General features: G+C 36.8%; 1 protein-coding gene across 2 annotated transcripts; it reads right to left on the bottom strand.

The window, feature by feature from the left end:
• Positions 1-1,652: 1,652 nt before the first annotated feature.
• Positions 1,653-19,618, bottom strand: dzank1 (double zinc ribbon and ankyrin repeat domains 1). Of its 2 annotated transcripts, XM_067414861.1 has the most exons (21): positions 19,492-19,618; positions 19,206-19,330; positions 18,980-19,130; positions 14,813-14,927; positions 14,661-14,724; positions 14,423-14,526; positions 14,211-14,299; positions 12,345-12,462; positions 12,137-12,250; positions 11,956-12,048; positions 11,720-11,842; positions 11,208-11,363; positions 10,906-11,128; positions 6,772-6,875; positions 6,485-6,568; positions 6,310-6,400; positions 4,156-4,241; positions 3,981-4,064; positions 2,323-2,450; positions 2,168-2,242; positions 1,653-2,095 (listed from the first exon to the last, which is right to left on the bottom strand). In XM_067414861.1, the coding sequence occupies exons 2-21, from the start codon at positions 19,312-19,314 to the stop codon at positions 1,924-1,926; spliced, it is 2,283 nt and encodes a 760-aa protein (XP_067270962.1). In that variant the 5' UTR covers positions 19,315-19,330; positions 19,492-19,618; the 3' UTR covers positions 1,653-1,923. The 2 variants fall into 2 exon arrangements, with proteins under 2 accessions (XP_067270962.1, XP_067270963.1); XM_067414862.1 differs by lacking the exons at positions 19,206-19,330; positions 19,492-19,618 and having other exon boundaries at positions 14,813-14,914; positions 18,964-19,120.
• Between the last annotated feature and the right edge of the window lie 672 nt (positions 19,619-20,290).

Raw genomic sequence — 20,290 nt, 5'->3', positions numbered from 1 at the left:
GAGATGATGACTCATAATAGTTTTCTATTGAGCATGTAGTAAGAGTGTTTCTATGAGTACAGTAAGAGTGTTTTAATTATACAATATAATGTGGGGTTTGGAGAAAAAAAAACATGCGTATTGGCTGCCGCCTCTGTACATACGCTAATAGTGTAGGTTGGTGATGCGAAGAGCGGAAATTAAACAGAAGACAATTATCATCTTGCTTCTTCAGGGTAGACAACAGAAGATTCAGTTCCTGTACGGCCTCAAGAAATCATGTGAAGACTGACAAGTAAAAAAAATGTGTAGTTAACGGTACGGCATACACACAATGAAAATATTTGATGACAGAATATTCTGAGTATTGATGCCCAAGTTGCTGCATTTTTCTTGAACAGGTAAGAAAATTAAACTCACTAGTTATCGGTGTAATAAAAAAAATTAATTATATATACATATATATATATAAATATACGATTTTAATTCTTTAGTAGACATCTTGGAAAGATGCAATACGTTCAAGCTAGTTATGTAAATGTGCAGCATTAAAGGGTTCACCCAAAAATGAAAATTCTGTCATGAATTACTCACCCTCGTGTCGTTCCAAGACCTTCGTTCATCTTCTAGTTGTAAACAAACTCAAGCATGTTCGCTTGACGTGCGAGAACCAATAGATTCAGTCTTGTGTGGTACAAATCTCATTTGAGCTTCTGAAAGAACCAATGAGGTTCATTCTCGTGTCTTACGCAGAATATTTGAACCAATGAGGTTCATTCTCGTGTCTTACGCAGAATATTTGAACCAATGAGGTTCATTCTCGTGTCTTACGCAGAATATTTGAACCAATGAGGTTCATTCTCGTGTCTTGCGCAGAACATTTGAACCAATGAGGTTCATTCTCGTGTCTTACGCAGAATATTTGAACCAATGAGGTTCATTCTCGTGTCTTGCGCAGAACATTTGAACCAATGAGGTTCATTCTCGTGTTACGCAGATTATTTGAACCAATGAGCTTCATTCTTGTGTGTGATGCAGAATATTTGAACCAATGAGCTTCATTCTTGCGTGTGATGCAGATTATTTGAACCAATGAGGTTCAGTCTCGTGTCTTGCGCAGAATATTTGAACCAATGAGGTTCATTCTCGTGTCTTGCGCAGAATATTTGAACCAATGAGGTTCATTCTCGTGTGTTACTCACAGTCACATTTGAGCTTCCGCAATAACCAATGAGATTTTTTCTTGCAAGTCAAGCAGGTTCTGTTGAGCTTCCGTTTATGTTTGCTGATCAGTGTTTATATGTGAATAAATGTTCAATCTGTCCATCATAAAAAGCGATCAAGTCTCTTTGTGTATTTGGACTAAACCGCTCAATTCATATGGATTACTTTTACGATCTCTTTATGAACTTTTTGTAAGCATCAAAGTGGTAGTTGTCTATGGATGGATAGAAATCTCTAAGATTTCATCAAAAAGATCTCAGAATTTTCATTTTTGGGTGAACAAACCCTTTAACCAACAGAAATCTGTGTAGGTGCTGTGCTTCATACATACAGTAATGTCAATAGACCTTTTTTGCTACAAACAAAATGTAGGTAATGTGACCCCACATTAACACCTTTGTGTTATCGGTTCTTGAAGAAGAGAAATGCTAGAACTACTGAATAATGCATTGATTTAATCAACATATTTATTATAAACAGTGACAATCAGGAAATCACACATTGATTCAAAATGATAAAATTACACCAAGTATAATTAGAAATAAGAATTTTGCATCCATGATAAATGTTTGGTCCATATGGCTGTAATAAGCAATCATTTTGTTTCAACATGTCAGTTTTGCTGGTGAGGTGAAAATTTTGAAGGAGAAACTAAAAAAATCTCCCGAAGTACTGTATGTGGTGCTGATGAGATTTGGTTTGAGTGCGATGTGGATTGTCTCATGAGAACGTATCCAGTCCAGACGCGCTCCTGGCCTTGGTGTGGCGCTGTAGCAGACCCTGTCCCATGTGAGCGGCCATTAGAGAGACCACAGAGCTGCTTCCGGTGGCCACGGCAACATCATACGGCGTCTGTCCCCGATCGTTCTGCTTTCTGATACTTGCGTTACACCTATGTAACAGCAGGATATTTTTTAAAACAAGCCTTTGTAACTTTAACACCATTGCTGTTTGCGATTCTCACCCCAGGAGTATCTCAACGCTCTTCAGACCTTCATTTCCCAGAGCCGCAGCCTCATGCAGGGCCGTGTTATTCAACCTGCGACCCACGCAGATGATAAAAACACAAATTATTACAGGACATATCAAAAGGAGCTTGAAGCTTGTTTCCAAACTCACGGTCCAGATGCTTGGTTAACGTCGGCTTCTCTCTGAACCAGCACAGGAATGACATCGTGATGCCCATTTAGCACTGCAGCAACCAAAACAGGACGCCCATCACTTCCCAAACATGCTGGATCAGCACCCTGTAGAGACACACCCTCATTTAAAGGCGGCCGCCATTTGCACAAAGTTTATATAGCAATAGATTCTGTTCACACTGTAAAAAGAGCAGTATTTTCTTAGCAATTTGTGTAAAAAGTAATTAGATGCTAAACGTATACATAGTGACACTTTCCACTTTATTTCCACTGTTCAAATATTTTCTTAATTTGTTTATTTAAAATAAATGCAAACGAGTTCAAAAGGCGGATTCAAACTCACTACACTATTGCTGCTGTTAACAATCCAGCAACTTCCGTCAATTTTTCTGACCCAACCAGACGTCAGTGGGCGGAGCTAGTGTAAACAGCCTCTGCCAACATGGCAGGTAGAGTGTAAATAGACACTACGGCAGCGTCCGAAACCTGTGAAATGCTTCCTTTTGAGGACACATTAGGCAGGAAGGCATAAAGGCACATTCAAATCCAATGTTAGCTTTACTTCCTGCCTCCTGAGAGACCTTAATCTGATTGATTTTTGAAGGCAGCATAGATGCATCCTTCACTGCATTTGATATCCCACAATCCTGTGCGTTCCATTCAGTGACAGTTGAGCTAGAAAAAGAAAGATGGCGTTCGAAAGTTGTGCTTGCTGGGCAGTTTGTGTGTATATGTACATTTTTTACCAACTTTTTTACTTCTGATGTCATTTCTAACGAGAAATTTCTAATTTAGAAATTAAATATTTGTTTAGTTCTCACCAAAGAACACAGAGCACAACAGCAAAAACAATCTTAGAATTGCTACAGTAGATATAGTCTATATGAGTTATACAGTTAAAATAGCGAGATATACTCAAATGCAAGAAAAAAAGTCTGACTTCTGAGATTTAAAGATTCCTCTCGCAATTCCAAGTTTATATCTCATAATTCGGACTAAATAACTAACTCAATTGCATTTCGTAATTCAGACTTTATTTCTTGCAATTGGAAGATTATTTAAAAAATCCAGATTTTTCTGGATTTCTCCTAATGAAAAGGTAATTGTGATTGCACCTTAAGGTCCAGCTTTAAACAGAGAAGCTTTAAATATCATGAGAGCGCAATTCCATAAAAGCAGTGGAAAGTTCTGCATGTGATCTACTGACAAATTAAAGAACACAGACTCAGCCGGATCATTTCCATTAAAGATCAACACAATCTACCAGTTATCTTCTGGTTCAAGATGTGCTTTTTTGGGCGGGAAATAATGGCGCAAACACCAGTAAATTGACGAGCGCAAAGCTTAGTAAATCACCTTGTGTGATTCATTTAAATACTTCTCCCATAATTTTGCGTCTGAAAGGGAAACTCCTACAAATGCATATACAATAAGTTGAGCCGCAAAAATAACCCTGTCCACACCTTTTCAACGCTGATTTATCACTGAGTGTATTTAGTAAATCCTGACAGTAGTTTTTTAACGCCAAAAGAGGGTTTGCGCTGGCGCAAGCTGTTAGTAAATCTGGCCCTAAGTCATCTGAAGCTATGAACTTCGCTGTTGTTTGGAGTGCTGTAATTGGTTCTTTAGCCTCACCTCCTCCAATAACTGCTGCACCATTGAGATCCGGCCCCGCCCCTCAGGTCCCACCTCCTTAAGGAGAACACTGTCTTTAGACTCCTGAGAAAGACATAAACCATCCTGATTAAAAATGTATTTGTCTTAAAAATAAAAATGGTTATTATGTCAGTGTATTGTGTGTGATACTGACTGACTGCTTTTCTGTAGCGTCTGAGGTCCAGATCTTTTTCTGCTTCTTTTTTTTGGCTGAGGATCCTGCTGTATTAATGTTACTCTCTGTACAAACAAAAAATGACACACGGAAATAATTAGCACTTTGATCATTTTTTTAATAATAAATGGTAAATCACTTATTAAGTAGTAGCAAGAGAAACAATTGCATGGTAATTATTATTTATTATTAATAAATATTTTGACATGTATTTTATTTATATTGTTTATATAATCAAATGATGATTAATAATAAAAAAATCACTATTATTTAAAAGTATATGTATTATAATTAAAATGGTATTAATAATTACAACTGTTAATAGTGAAAATAATTTAGTTCTTAAGTGTTTATTTTTACTCAAGTGATATTTATTTGTTTAAATTATTAATTTGAATTATTTACTAATATTAGTTTAAAAAAACTAAAAGTGTTAATAACCAAGTTAAAATAATATAACCAGTCAACAGTCTCCACAAGGAATATATAATAAATAATTAAATAAACATAAATAAAAAATAAACATAGTAAATGATTAATATCTTTTTTTTATTATAAATAAGATCACTAAATGATTAATAATCATTTATATCATTTAAAAATATATGTATTTTTTAATAACAAAAATTGCATTAATAGTTAAAAATATTAATAATAAAAACATTTAAGTTCTAAAGTAATAGGGGTCAATCTGTCCCATCAGAAAAATAGTTTAATGAACATATTAAAGTATTATTAAATATTACAAGGGCTAATATATTATTAATCATGATGTAAATTATTCTATTTTTTAATTTTTATAACGATAATAATATTTTTTTAATATTTCTCTTACATGATTAAGTTGTTAAATAAATAGGGCCAGTCAAAGGCATCACCATGACAATCACTTAATAAATATACCACATAATACAGTGTCTTAGGGTATGCTTACATGACAACAATGTACTAAAAATTGAAAAGTTGTTGTGTGTTTTCACCTACAGATGACAACATTGTCAAAAAAAGCCCTGTTCCCACAGATCTGTGAAAACAACTTAAATGGTTGGTTCACCCAAAAATGAAAATGATTTAATTAATTACTCACCCTCATGTCGTTGGACACCTGTAAGACCTTCATTCATCTTCAGAACACAAATGAAGATATTTTTGTTGAAAGCTGATGGCTGAGAAAGGCTTCAGAAAGGCCTCCATTGGGATTCAGTACATTCACACTCAAAAGACCCATAAAGGGTCTAAAGACAAAGTCCATCTCACTACAGTGGCTGTACAATAATGTTACAATGCGATGAAAATAGTTATTGTGCGCACAAAAATCAAAATAACGACTTTATCCACCAGGTTATTGACATGAACTCGACGCATGCGCGAGAATATGACGCAGATCCGCCGTTCAGATAGATGACCCGGAAGAGGAGGAGCGCCACTATCGCGTGAGTTCACGTCCGAGACCTACACGAAAGACAATAACTTGGTGGATAAAGTAATTATTTAGATTTTTGTGCGCACAATAACTATTTTCGTTGCATCGTAAAATTATTGTACAGCCACTGTAGTGAGATGGACTTTGTATCGATGTGTTTAGTGCCTTCATGGGTCTTGTGAGTGGGAATGTACTGAATGCCAATGGAGGCCTTTCTTGAAGCCTTTCTCAGCCATCAGCTTTCAACAAAAATATGAAGATGAACGAAGGTCTTACGGGTGTCCAACGACATGAGGGTGAGTAATTAATGAAATAATTTTCATTTTTGGGTGAACTTACCCTTTAAAATGCTGCTTTATTCATGCCAGGCCAGTAGGTGGCGATGCGACTGTGTAAATAAACACTACACACAGAGACTGAACGTGTAACATATATGCGCATGCCGTCACTGTTTTCCGCAAAATCATGTTTTTGTAGTTTCCACAGAGACGATAATGGTATTATTTAAAAAACCAAACACATTAAAAACAGTTTGCGTTTTCAGGCCCCCAAAACGCATTCAAAGTTTTCTTTTTCAGTTGAGCGATGACATTTGATTGAAGCTTAGTAAGCAATAGAAAATATCACTAGTTAGAGAAGTACAACAGTACAACAGCAGAAGAAGCCAATGTAAAGGCCCCATCATGACAGAAAACCAAACGTGTTTGTACCCGGGCTGGCTGAATTACTGCCTTCTGTCACGGCACTGAGGTTCTGACTCTCTGATCCCACAGATCGGCTCTGCTGTCCTGCAGAAGACGACTGGAAAAAGACAACACAAATATGATCACACACGCTGAAAAGCCTGCAGTGCTCAAGAGACTATTCAGACTCTTCAGTGTTTACCCTGGATCCCTCCGGTGACGCACTGATGAAATTGATGCGCAGACTGACTTCATAGCTGTCCTCCTGAATAACAGCAGAGATCATCTAGAGAGCAGATTGACAAAAACACGTTCAGGATATGCAAATGCCGACTAATAATAATAATAATAATAATACAGAAATAAAAAATAAATAAAAAAAGTATGACATTAATTGCAACAATAGTAGATACTGTAAGTAAATAAATACATTGCAGGAATATATGTAAATATTTTTTTATAAAAATGTATAACTTTGAGTGGTCCTACTCTGCCCAGCCGAGGTTCTCCAATCAGAGCTCTGAACTCGTTATTATTCTGAGTGTAACTGCGCAGATGAGCGCAGATGTGATCCAGCTGCTTCCTCCAGAACCCTGAATTATTCATACATTAAAATAAAAATTCAAACGTCATGCATATTTGTCAAGCGCCTTTTTCTTTAGTGAACCCGGATGTCATTCACTACCCTCCTTCCACATTCTTTTTTTTTTTTTAAACATTATAACAAGAAAACTATGATAAAATTATAAAGAATGCCTGTTTTCCCATTCATTCATTCTTTCATTCATTCATTCATTTCATTTTTTTTTTTTTTGTAAAAGGGTGTGTAACAGTTAATTGAACAACAATAATTGAATCTTTGACTAAATAAGTGCAATTCAGCATTATTCCACAAAGTGGCAATGCCTCACACACAATGAAGAAGAGATCTTTCTATGAAGGTAAAAATTATGCAAAAGCATTGCAAGCGAACATTGATTTGCAAATGAAAACAACAGCTTCAGGAACTGCAAAACAGATTGACTGCATGAATTCAACCTTTGTGTACAAAATCGACTGTTGCAAATGTCTAAATGACTTCTTGTGCATGAAAGGCAAAAAAGTTCCCGAAATAAACCGATTTGTACAGTTCTGTCTTTCTTATAGCTGCACTTACAGTTTTGGCACGATTCTTTGCAAGTATGTCCACCTTCTTATTGTAGCCAATCAAATGAACTTCTCGCTGACTCTCGATTTACTCTTATCTGATTGGTTCAATAAACAAGCCAGATTTTATTAAAGGGATAGTTCAACCCAAAAATCAATAATTAAAAAATTAAAATGTTATGTTTATCTGCTTACCCCCAGTGCATCAAACATGTAGGTGTGTTTGTTTCTTCAGTAGAACACAAATGAAGATTTTTAACTCCAACTGTTGCTCGTATAATGCATGTCAATGGGGTGTATTTAAAAAAACACACACACATATATACGGTATATATATATATATATATATATATATATATATATATATATATATATATATATATATATATATATATATATAAACATATATCCATATTAAACCCTGTGGCTCATGACTACACATTGATGTCTTAAGACACAAAATGATCGGTTTCCGTGAGATCAGTATTTGTAATTTTTTAGATAATTTCAGACAACTCTCATCTACTATTGCCCAGCGCCATTACTTCCGTTGAAGGTCAAAATCTTGACGCGATCATATATAAATATATAAATATATAAATATATATATATATATATATATATATATATATATATATATATATATATATATATATATATATATATATATATATATATATATATATATATATATATACACAGGTCTTGACATTAACTTTTTTGCTCACCAGCCACTGTGGCTAGTCGTTTTCCAAAGTTACTAGCCACTCAGCATTTTCACTGGCCACAATTTTGCTGTTTGGAAATTACATTGTATATGTTTAAAGTTGACTTTGGCATATATAAATTACTTGATTTTGAGTCATTTTACTTGATTTAGAAGATTTAAAACCCTTTCAAACTTTCAAATGCAGAGTGACCCCCAAATCAAGACTACATTGTATATCAGCTGGGATGTGCAGGTGGGCAAGGGGTGGGCAATATAATAATACATTTGAAAAATGTAATATGATAGGCTATGAGTTATTTTAGTTATGCTATATATATATATATATATATATATATATATATATATATATATATATATATATATATATATATATATATATATATATATATATTAAAAAATACCCTAAGCAAATTACAAAAACAATAGTAAATACAAAATAAAATAAAAATTCAGATACTATTACATATTTATTTAACATGTATACATTTATTTAACATCTGTAGTTGTTTGCTTAACATTAATGACTGATTTAATTGGGCTCCTGAATGCATGGATGTAATATTTGTGACACATATAGTTATTACCCACCTGTTTACGTACACTTAAGCCATAACCGACTGTGTTCATGCGATGGACATTTTGACATCAGTGTGCGCGTGTATTTGACTATTCAGGAGCAGGGAGAACTGATCACGCGTGCGATAGAGAGCGCACGGCGAGAGCGCGCACGCGAGAGAGCGCTTTTGTTGTGTGTCATTCAGCGCGATTCCGCCTATCTCGCCATCACTAAGTATAAAGAATTGTATTGGAATTGTAGCCAATTTTGTGATACGACGGTCTTGGCATTTCATTTAGCTGTAAGTTATTTTCAACCCGCCAAGGTGGCTAGTGGGAGTGGCTGCCGCCACAGCTGAAATCTACCCGCATTTGGCGGGTTGGCGGGTGTTAATGTCAAGCCCTGTATATATATATATATATATATATATATATATATACTCCTTAGTGCCAGTGCGGATCAGTGGAATGAGGCATCTCTGTAAAAATATGTCTATGATCATGTCGGGTTTCTGACCTTTCTTGACGGAAGTAATGGCGTTGGGAATATTCGACGAGATTCGTCTACTATGAGGTACAAAAATTACATACATACTAATCGGTTTCTCGCAGAAACCGATCATTTCGTGTCCTAAGACATCAGTGTGTCGCCACGAGCCGCAGAGTTTAATATGGATTTGTATGTCTATGTGTTTTTTACTCTCATAGAATTACACCCCATTGACATGCATTATACGAACAACGGTTGGAGTTAAAAATCTTCATTTGTGTTCAACTAAAGAAACTAACACACCTACAACTTTGATGCCCTGGGGATAAGCAGATAAAGAAGGAGAAGAAGACACACTTTGTTTGAGCTAAGGCTGCAAGAAAAAACACAGACGAAAAAAAAGCATGCACAAGTGACGATTCTCTGTCAACCAATCAACGTTCTGCATTGAGTCTAGCTCCACCCTTTAGCACTGGACTGCTGTGCATCATTTTACCTTCATCGTTACCGTGGGCAGGAAATAGAAGTGCTTCCAAATAAGAAGTATCATCAGCAAAGCTTGAAACAAAGAATGAAGAAGCTGTAAGCGATCAAAATATTGATTTTGAAGATGATTAAGCTCTTAGCCCCGCCTACAATTTTTTTAGGACGGTGAGTTCGGTCTGGCATCGCTCCATAGAGGAGTAATTATCTCCAAAGAGAAACTGTTCGGACCAATGAGATCATCAGGGCGGGCTTTAGACGATGACGGACAGATAATAAACAGTAACGCAATAATGCACGTCATCAAAGGGGCTTGGATTATATTTACTCGAATCCTAAACGGAGAGCTTGTTTGTATGCATTTACCTTCCTAATTTCTCTCAAAGATGATGATCATGTTGGGTAAGGACTCTGTATATCATTAAATTCTTTTATTTTCTTATAACACCGGCTAAGATCGTTTATTCCAGCGCGTGTTGCAGACAGGGTTGCCAAGTTTTTATTTTGACAAAATCAGCCCTAAATAATAGCTTCTCAGGGGGTTCATCGGGGGAAAAATGGTGTTTGGGGGTAAAATGTGTGTTATTTTGACAAGATTGCCTGCTAAAATTCGCAATTATGGGTCTATATATTACATAACACTTCGCTTCAACCCTTGGACATATAAAACAACTGTGGGAAAAAACGCGGACTTGGCAACACAGTGCAGTTGAGCTCTATCTGTTGACATTTGACAATGCTTCGCTTCGTTGCTCTGATTGGTTGTAGGTCTATCCAGTTGATGTCTTTCCTGGTTCGGTTGAAACACGCCCCATAATCACAGCCCAATGGAGCAGTTTCAGACTCATATTCTGACTAGAATTGAGTATGACCAGGTCAGGCTAGAAAATGATAATTTAGAGAATATGTTTGAGATGGCGAATATGAGGCAGATTCTGAATGTACTGGGAAATAAGCTCTGATGGGGACGGTGATGATGGTATAAAACATCTGATCAAACTGAACCCTTCCAAGCTCCATAAGGTACCGAAATATACTTTATTTTATTCTTCTGTAATTGTTACTCTAACATCAGGAGAGTTTTATATTATCACGGCAGGTAGAGATACACACATGCAAGACAGAGATCCGGGTCTCTAAAGACCCGAATATGTAAGAATGATTGGGGAAACATTCATGGATTAAAGGTTTAAAAAAATAATATCGTATAGAAGCCTACCTCGGCCTGGACTAATGGCAGTGAGAAGGGGCTTCCTGTCACTCATCTGTTCCTGTCTGCTAAGCTCCGCCTCCCTCTGTTGGCTCCGTTTTTTCAGCTCAGTGTTGGATGGGAAAAACAGCCCCACTGTCTGCGTCTGTGCATCTGCACACATGCGCAAACCCCCAGCTGGAGGCACGGTTGTAGATTCAGGCACAGGAACCGCCTGCCAGGTGGCTGAGGACTATATGAGAAAGAACGAGAGAGAGGATGATATAATACTGTCGTTTTTTTATGAGCACCAAACAGGACGTGTACTGTACCAGATCAGCTTCCTGTGTGTCCTGTCCTTGGTTTACTTGTGAGGGCGTCCTGGGTGGGCCGTCCAGGAAGACACCACAGCCTCCGCAGTAATTAGAGTATGGGTGGCAGCTAGCTCCACACTGAGAACATATCACAGAGCTGGCTTTGTGGCCGGGCTGCATGTATAAACACAAAACCACACAGCATTTTGTTTGTATAGTACAAATTTTGTCAAGTATACACAATGATATGTTGATTAAAAAATCTCCATATTATAATTTACACTTAATAGTCTGGTGGGAAAAAAAATTCTGTGAGAAAAACAGTTTGAAAAGGACATAGAGTACATAGCTAGAACATTTTAAATGCAGTAAACTGTGTTTCAAACCAGTATAGTATGCTTATGACTGCAATATCAAGCAGGGTTACGAGTTGTTTTGTACAGCTAAAAAAATCTGGAAGCGGATGACACCGGAAACCTCACACATTGAATTTACAAATGAACTAAAAAATGGGACATCAAGTTTGTCACCTTTGCACCACACCAGTCACAGAATCGAGCATCTGAGTGGTTGACTCTATAGCACTTGGAGCAGGAGACCATTTTGCCCTGTGAACTGGGTACAGGTGCAGCTCTCTGTCCACTTAAAATGGGCTGTGGAATGAGAAAGCACTATTATAACCACTGTAGTGTCCTATCACAATGTTAGTAATGATTCAGCAGACTTCTGAGTGGCTAAGGAGAGTATGCTGATTCCTGGCTCTTACTGTGGTTTGCTGAAGCAGCTGGGATTCACAAGTGACACAGTGTGTGATGTGAGACGGGTTTCCTGTCCCACACGAGCCACAGATTAACTTATCCTAGAAAAATAGTGATATAATATACTGAATCGATTTAATGAATACATTTAATTGACTCATGAGTGATCCACTCCAGACAGACATTTACCTGTAGTCTCAGACTAGCCTGTGGCTGCAGTTGTTCAGCCAATGGAGACTCGCACACCACGCATGTGGCCGTATTGAGAGGCACCATGGTTTTACAGTGCACACATAGACCCATCTGTGAAAAAGCACAGCTGATGCTCATATTATTGGTAAATGATTACTGATGATCTGAAATTCACAGTATTGTGTAGTAACAAAGTACATATTACCTGTCCTCCTTCAGTAGGGGGGAGTCTTTGACCAGGTATTGGGGGTACTGGTGATCCACAGTGCAGACAGAATCGGGCAAAAGGGTCTGAAGGGCGATGATTCAGGCACTTTGGACATCTTCAGAAAGTTATAATATATAATACACACACACACACACACACACACACATTATAATATTCATCAAAGAATCCTGAAAAAAATTATAACATATTTCAACATTGATAATAACATGAAACATTATTAGTAATTGAGCACCACTAATATTTTCTAATAATTGAGCATCAAATCAGCATATTAGAATCATTTCTGAAGGATCCTGTGACTTGTAACAAAAAGTTTAAATGTAGCAAAAAAGTTCATTTTATGTTTTATAACAAAAAAATTTACCCTATAAAATGTAACAAAAAACTTGTTATTTTGAGCATGAAATTATTTAATAATTAATACATGTATGTACAGTATGCATGTATGTAACAAGGCCAGCTAATAAGAGCTGTGTGTGTAAATCTCACTCCCCTGGCCTCAATAGGCACGTCCTTGTTAGTGCCTCTAACTTCTATGCAGGAAACACCAATTCGAATCCCGCTTGGTGCATTGCGAGTGGAACCGGACTAGTTATGTTGGTGCCGTGACCCAGATGGGAGGAAAGTTTAAGGGGGTGAGTGTAATGGAGGCCAGCCAACAAGAGCTGTGCATGTAAATCTCACTCCCATGGCCTCAAGAGACATGTTCTTGTCAGTACCTCACCTTCAATGCTGGAAATACCGGTTCGAATCCTGCTTGGAGCGGTCCAAGTGGAACCGGAGGAGTTATTTTGGTGCCGTGACCCAGATGGGAGTGAGGTTTAGGGGGGTGAGTGTAACGGAGGCCAGCTAGTATGAGCTGTGCGTGTAAATCTCACTCCCCTGGCCTCAAGAGACACATTCTTGTCAGTGCCCCGCCTCTCATGCTGGAAAAAACAGTTGAACGGTCCGATTAGAACCGGAGGAGTTATGTTGGTGCCGTGACCCAGATGGGACTAAGGTTTAGGGGGGTGAGTGTAACGGAGGCCAGCCAATATGAGCTGTGCGTGTAAATCTCACTCCCCTGGCCTCAAGAGACACATTCTTGTCAGTGCCCCGCCTCTCATGCTGGAAAAAACAGTTGAACGGTCCGATTATAACCGGAGGAGTTATGTTGGTGCCGTGACCCAGATGGGAGTGATGTTTAGTGGGGTTAGTATAACCGAGGCCAGCTAGTAAGAGCTGTGCGCACAAACCTCTTTCCACTGGCCTCAAATGCACGTTCTTGTTAGTACACCTGCCTCTCATGCCGGAGACACTAGTTTGAATCCCGCTTGGAGTAGTGTGAGTAAAACCGAAGAAGTTATGTTGGTGTTGTGAGCCAGATGGAAGTGAGGTTTAGAGGAGTGAGTGTAACAGAGGCAAGCTAGTAAGAGCTGTGTGTGTAAACCTTACTCCCCAAGCTTCAAGAGGTGCATTAGATGCTGAGGCCTTTAGCATCCTTCTTAGTGCGCCTACCTCCCATGCCGAAAACACCCATTCGAATCATGCTTGGATTAGTGTGAATAGAACAAGAGGGCTACATTGGTGCCGTGACCCAGATGGGAGTGAGGTTTAGCAGAGTGAGTGTAACGGAGGCCAGCTGGTAAGAGTTGTGCGTGTAAAACTCACTTCTCTGGCCTCAAGAGGTGCACTATAGGCTGCAGTTTTTTTTTAGCGTCCTTGTTAGCGCACCTGCCTCCCATGCCTGAAACGCTGGTTCGAATCCCACTCAGAGCGGTGCAAGTAGAACCAAAGGGGTTACAGATATATAAACAATTAAATAATTTTATGCTCAAAATAACTTCTCTCCATCTCACTCACCTAAGGAAATCTGTCTCTCTCTGGATCCGTGATATCTGAGTGCTTGTCAAGTTTCTTAAGGGACTTTCCACAACATCTGAACTCTGGTTCTGTTGGGATTGAGAATGTTAACATTAAACAGAATGTGCTTCTGTTTTCTGCTTGAGATGACAGTGAACACCATTACAGTGAGGGTTGTTGGAGAGTGTTTTGTGTATGTTGTAAAGCTTTACTTGCGTGTTTTCAATTGTCAGCCGTGCAGATGAACCGGGGCCGAGACGCTGTGAGAGGAATCGAGGGCCTTTCAGAGCTCTGCGAGAGTCACTCCCAGGAATATCTGAAATAAAAGAATGCAAAAATAGCACAGGAAAGTCAAAGGACATGCAACTGAATTTTGTTTATGCAAAAATTTGTTTTTATAATTTGTGTGTATATGTGACAAATGCACGCTGACAAGAACAAATGATTTACCTAAATATTTAATAGAGGAAACGCCAGCTCCATTTTCGCTCCCCTTCAAATTCTTTAATGAATCCTGTTCAAAATAAAGTATTCTTTAATACATATTCTAAAATACATGAATCTTACTATGGGGGGAATCCATAAAAATGAACAAAACTGACATCCTTGCCATTGATCTTCAAAGAGTCACCCTTTTGGTCCGCAGTCAGATCCTCATCTGAAGCAGGCGGCTCCACTATGAAAACCTTGGTGACAACAGCACTCTGCCGGCCATCGCTGCATTACATTTCAAATGGATAAAGATTATTTGGGTCAATTTCAGGTACAATTTGTTGCTGGGTGTTTTTCACTTTTAGAAAATAAACTCTCTTGTAAGACTCTCAAAGGATATGCATCACATGACAATTCTCTGATTCTTATTTATTTTTTCAGAATTTTCCACCACATTTTAAATGATGTATTATGCTTAATAGCATTTGGTTACGGAAATTACATTTTAAACAGTTTTGAAAAAGAAAAAAAAAGAAAATTATTTGTGGAAAACATCTGGCATGCCTTCTTATAGTACAGAGCCCTTAAAGGAACAACATGACGATGAAGAAAATATTAAGTTGGGAGGGAAAAAATATATTTCAGTTCCTTTGCAAGAGAACTTGTGTTGCAACCGAAAGAAAAGTTTATCGGGGTAACGCAATACTTATGAAAGCGCACTTAAATATTTTGAGGGCTAACACAAAGTTTGTCAAGGTAATGCAATACTTTTACTAGTGTACACAATACTTTTGTGAGGTAACGCAATACTTTTACTGGTGTACACAATACTTTTGTGAGGTAACACAATACTTTTACTGGTGTACACAATACTTTTGTGAGGTAACGCAATACTTTTACTGGTGTACACAATACTTTTGTGAGGTAACGCAATACTTTTACTAGAGTATACAATACTTTTGTGAGGTAACGCAATACTTTTACTAGTGTACACAATACTTTTGTGAGGTAACGCAATACGTTTACTAGTGTATACAATACTTTTGTGAGGTAACACAATACTTTTACTAGTGTACACAATACTTTTGTGAGGTAACGCAATACTTTTACTAGTGTACACAATACTTTTGTGAGGTAACGCAATACTTTTACTGGTGTACACAATTCTTTTGTGAGGTAACGCAATACTTTTACTAGTGTACACAATACTTTTGTGAGGTAACACAATACTTTTACTAGTGTACACAATACTTTTGTGAGGTAACGCAATACTTTTACTAGTGTACACAATACTTTTGTGAGGTAACGCAATACTTTTACTAGTGTACACAATACTTTTGTGAGGTAACGCAATACGTTTACTAGTGTATACAATACTTTTGTGAGGTAACACAATACTTTTACTAGTGTACACAATACTTTTGTGAGGTAACGCAATACTTTTACTAGTGTACACAATACTTTTGTGAGGTAACGCAATACTTTTACTAGTGTACACAATACTTTTGTAAGGTAACGCAATACTTTTACTAGACTATACAATACTTTTGTGAGGTAATGCAATACTTTTACTAGTGTACACAATACTTTTGTGAGGTAATGCAATACTTTTACTAGTGTACACAATACTTTTGTGAGGTAATGCAATACTTTTACTAGTGTACACAATACTTTTGTAAGGTAACGCAATACTTTTACTAGACTATACAATACTTTTGTGAGGTAATGCAATACTTTTACTAGTGTACACAATACTTTTGTGAGGTAACGCAATACTTTTACTGGTGTACACAATTCTTTTGTGAGGTAACGCAATACTTTTACTAGACTATACAATACTTTTGTGAGGTAACACAATACTTTTACTAGTGTACACAATACTTTTGTGAGGTAACGCAATACTTTTACTGGTGTACACAATACTTTTGTGAGGTAACGCAATACTTTTACTAGTGTACACAATACTTTTGTAAGGTAACGCAATACTTTTACTAGACTATACAATACTTTTGTGAGGTAATGCAATACTTTTACTGGTGTACACAATACTTTTGTGAGGTAACACAATACTTTTACTAGTGTACACAATACTTTTGTGAGGTAACGCAATACTTTTACTGGTGTACACAATACTTTTGTGAGGTAACGCAATACTTTTACTGTTGTACACAATACTTTTGTGAGGTAACGCAATACGTTTACTAGTGTATACAATACTTTTGTGAGGTAACACAATACTTTTACTAGTGTACACAATACTTTTGTGAGGTAACGCAATACTTTTACTAGTGTACACAATACTTTTGTGAGGTAACGCAATACTTTTACTGGTGTACACAATTCTTTTGTGAGGTAACGCAATACGTTTACTAGTGTATACAATACTTTTGTGAGGTAACGCAATACTTTTACTAGTGTACACAATACTTTTGTAAGGTAACGCAATACTTTTACTAGAGTATACAATACTTTTGTGAGGTAACGCAATACTTTTACTAGTGTACAAAATACTTTTGTGAGGTAACGCAATACTTTTACTGGTGTACACAATACTTTTGTGAGGTAACGCAATACTTTTACTGGTGTATACAATACTTTTGTGAGGTAACGCAATACTTTTACTAGTGTACACAATACTTCTGTGAGGTAACGCAATACTTTTACTAGTGTACACAATACTTTTGTGAGGTAACGCAATACTTTTACTGGTGTACACAATACTTTTGTGAGGTAACGCAATACTTTTACTGGTGTACACAATACTTTTGTGAGGTAACGCAATACTTTTACTAGTGTACACAATACTTTTGTAAGGTAACGCAATACTTTTACTAGAGTATACAATACTTTTTTGAGGTAAAGCAATACTTTTACTGGTGTATACAAAACTTTTGTGAGGTAACACAATACTTTTACTAGAGTATACAATACTTTTGTGAGGTAACGCAATACTTTTACTGGTGTACACAATACTTTTGTGAGGTAACGCAATACTTTTACTAGTGTATACAATACTTTTGTGAGGTAACGCAATACTTTTACTAGTGTACACAATACTTTTGTGAGGTAACGCAATACTTTTACTGGTGTACACAATACTTTTGTGAGGTAACGCAATACTTTTACTAGTGTATATAATACTTTTGTGAGGTAACGCAATACTTTTACTAGTGTACACAATACTTTTGTGAGGTAACGCAATACTTTTACTGGTGTATACAATACTTTTGTAAGGTTACGCAATACTTTTACTAGAGTATACAATACTTTTGTGAGGTAACGCAATACTTTTACTAGTGTATATAATACTTTTGTGAGGTAACGCAATACTTTTACTAGTGTACACAATACTTTTGTGAGGTAACGCAATACTTTTACTGGTGTATACAATACTTTTGTAAGGTTACGCAATACTTTTACTAGAGTATACAATACTTTTGTGAGGTAACGCAATACTTTTACTAGAGTATACAATACTTTTGTGAGGTAACGCAATACTTTTACTAGTGTATACAAAACTTTTGTGAGGTAACACAATACTTTTACTGGTGTACACAATACTTTTGTGAGGTAACGCAATACTTTTACTAGTGTATACAAAACTTTTGTGAGGTAACACAATACTTTTACTAGTGTACACAATACTTTTGTGAGGTAACGCAATACTTTTACTAGTGTATACAATACTTTTGTGAGGTAAGGCAATACTTTTACTGGTGTATACAATACTTTTGTGAGGTAACGCAATACTTTTACTGGTGTAAATACTTTTGTGAGGTAACGGAATACTTTTGCTAGAGTATACTTTTTGCTAGAGTATACAATACTTTTGTGAGGTAACACAAAACTTTAACTAGAGTATGCAATACTTTTTGCTAGAGTATGCAATACTTTTTTGAGGTACTGCAATACTTTTGCTAGAGTATGCAAAGTTTGTCAGGTAATGTAATATTTTAAAAGAGGCCTAACATATTCTGTGAGCAAATGCAAAGTTTGTAAGGGGAACGCAATACTTTTGCGAGAGATATAACTGAAATATATTTTTTCCTCCTAACTCATCTTTTCTATCACCATGTCTTCTTAGTTGCTCTGTAGAGTTATGGGCAATAAATCAAGACATTCAAAACATTAGAAAAGCATAAAAATAAATAATGAATGCATGGTAACAAAAGAAAAAATGAGAAGATGTTCCAAAACTGTTTTAATGTAATCAGAATCTAAAAAAATAAATATCTTATGTTAGTTTTTATAAAACTCAATCCCTGGGCCATAATAATGCCCTTAGGTGACAAAACACCCAGCCAAGATATTAACAACATACCATAAAATGTACCTACGTGGTGACAGCCATGGCTCTCACGGACACTTTTCCCACAGGCAAGTGAATAGGTTCAGTAAACTTCAGAGTGATGCCACCAGAGCCCAGCCTCTTCATCGCCTCCGGCTTACTGCCGTCCAGCGTGTACAGCACACTCACATCAGAGGATTCTGGAATATATGCAATATTAATCACATGAAGATCAAAAAGCAAGGGACAAACTTGTGTTAAAACCTCTGACTCACCGGATTTGATCTCAACAGGAGTGCAGGAGTCAATCTCATTCTTGGCTTTACCTGGAGGAGGCATGCGAATGGGAATTATTTGAGGTGCTGCCACTGAACCTGCTGTCATGTTTGCACTCTTGAACCTGCGATATAGGAGAGAAAAAACATTTGTGGATCGGACAAATAAATCACATACAGATGTGTTTAATTCAGCACACGCATAAAAAGTGAAGTAGGCTACATTAGGCTATAGAAAATATGAGCTACCATACTGACTATTTGTGTATTTTAAAGTAGAACAGACCTGTACAAAAATTTGAACCATAAATGAAATGAACGTTTCGAAAATACTCGCAGCGCAAAGCTGTATCTAACGATGCAACAATGATACAGTCAAGGCAGGAAGTGCTGTTGTTGCGTCTTCACGTATCCCATAGCAACTGCACAGCCTAGCCTGGTACACTGACATGCGTAGTTGCGTACCCCAATCTCTCCCCCACCCCACCCTCAAACTTAAAGGGATTCATTCAAAAATGAATTATGTCATTATTTTTCCCTCGTGTTGTTTACAGCTTTCCCCAATATATTCTTTGGGAACACAAAATGAAATGGCGCACGTAAAATGCTCATTTGCATATGAAACGTTCTTTTTCTTAGCTTTTTTGCTGAAATGTTAGATGATATGAATTAATAGACTCAACTGTATGATTATATCATTGTATTCTGGCGTTGATTTAAACACAAAATACAGTGAAATTCTTAACTCAGCACTTGTTACAGTCCATTTACTGATTGTAAGATTCGTAGAAAAACAGGAACGCTTATAATGAAAATAATGAACGAGCTCCACAGCTAAACTTCTTGATTCAAAAGTGCTTATCGTTTACATACATTTCTTCAGTGTTTTCTATGTCAGGGGGGCTTTTTAACTTGGGTCTGGGGACCCGCATTGGGGCCAAAGGGAAGTGCTGGGGGCCTAAAGTGTGAATAGATTAAAATAAATAAAATAATAACAAAATTCAAATAAATGCAAAATGATTAAACAGTTAAATATAAATAAATGGGCATCAAAATAAAATACATAATAGAAAACATATTAAAAT

This window comes from Pseudorasbora parva, chromosome 14, assembly GCF_024679245.1.
Source record: "Pseudorasbora parva isolate DD20220531a chromosome 14, ASM2467924v1, whole genome shotgun sequence".
In the NCBI taxonomy this organism is placed as follows: domain Eukaryota; kingdom Metazoa; phylum Chordata; class Actinopteri; order Cypriniformes; family Gobionidae; genus Pseudorasbora; species Pseudorasbora parva.
This window is presented reverse-complemented; position numbering and strand designations above follow the sequence as displayed.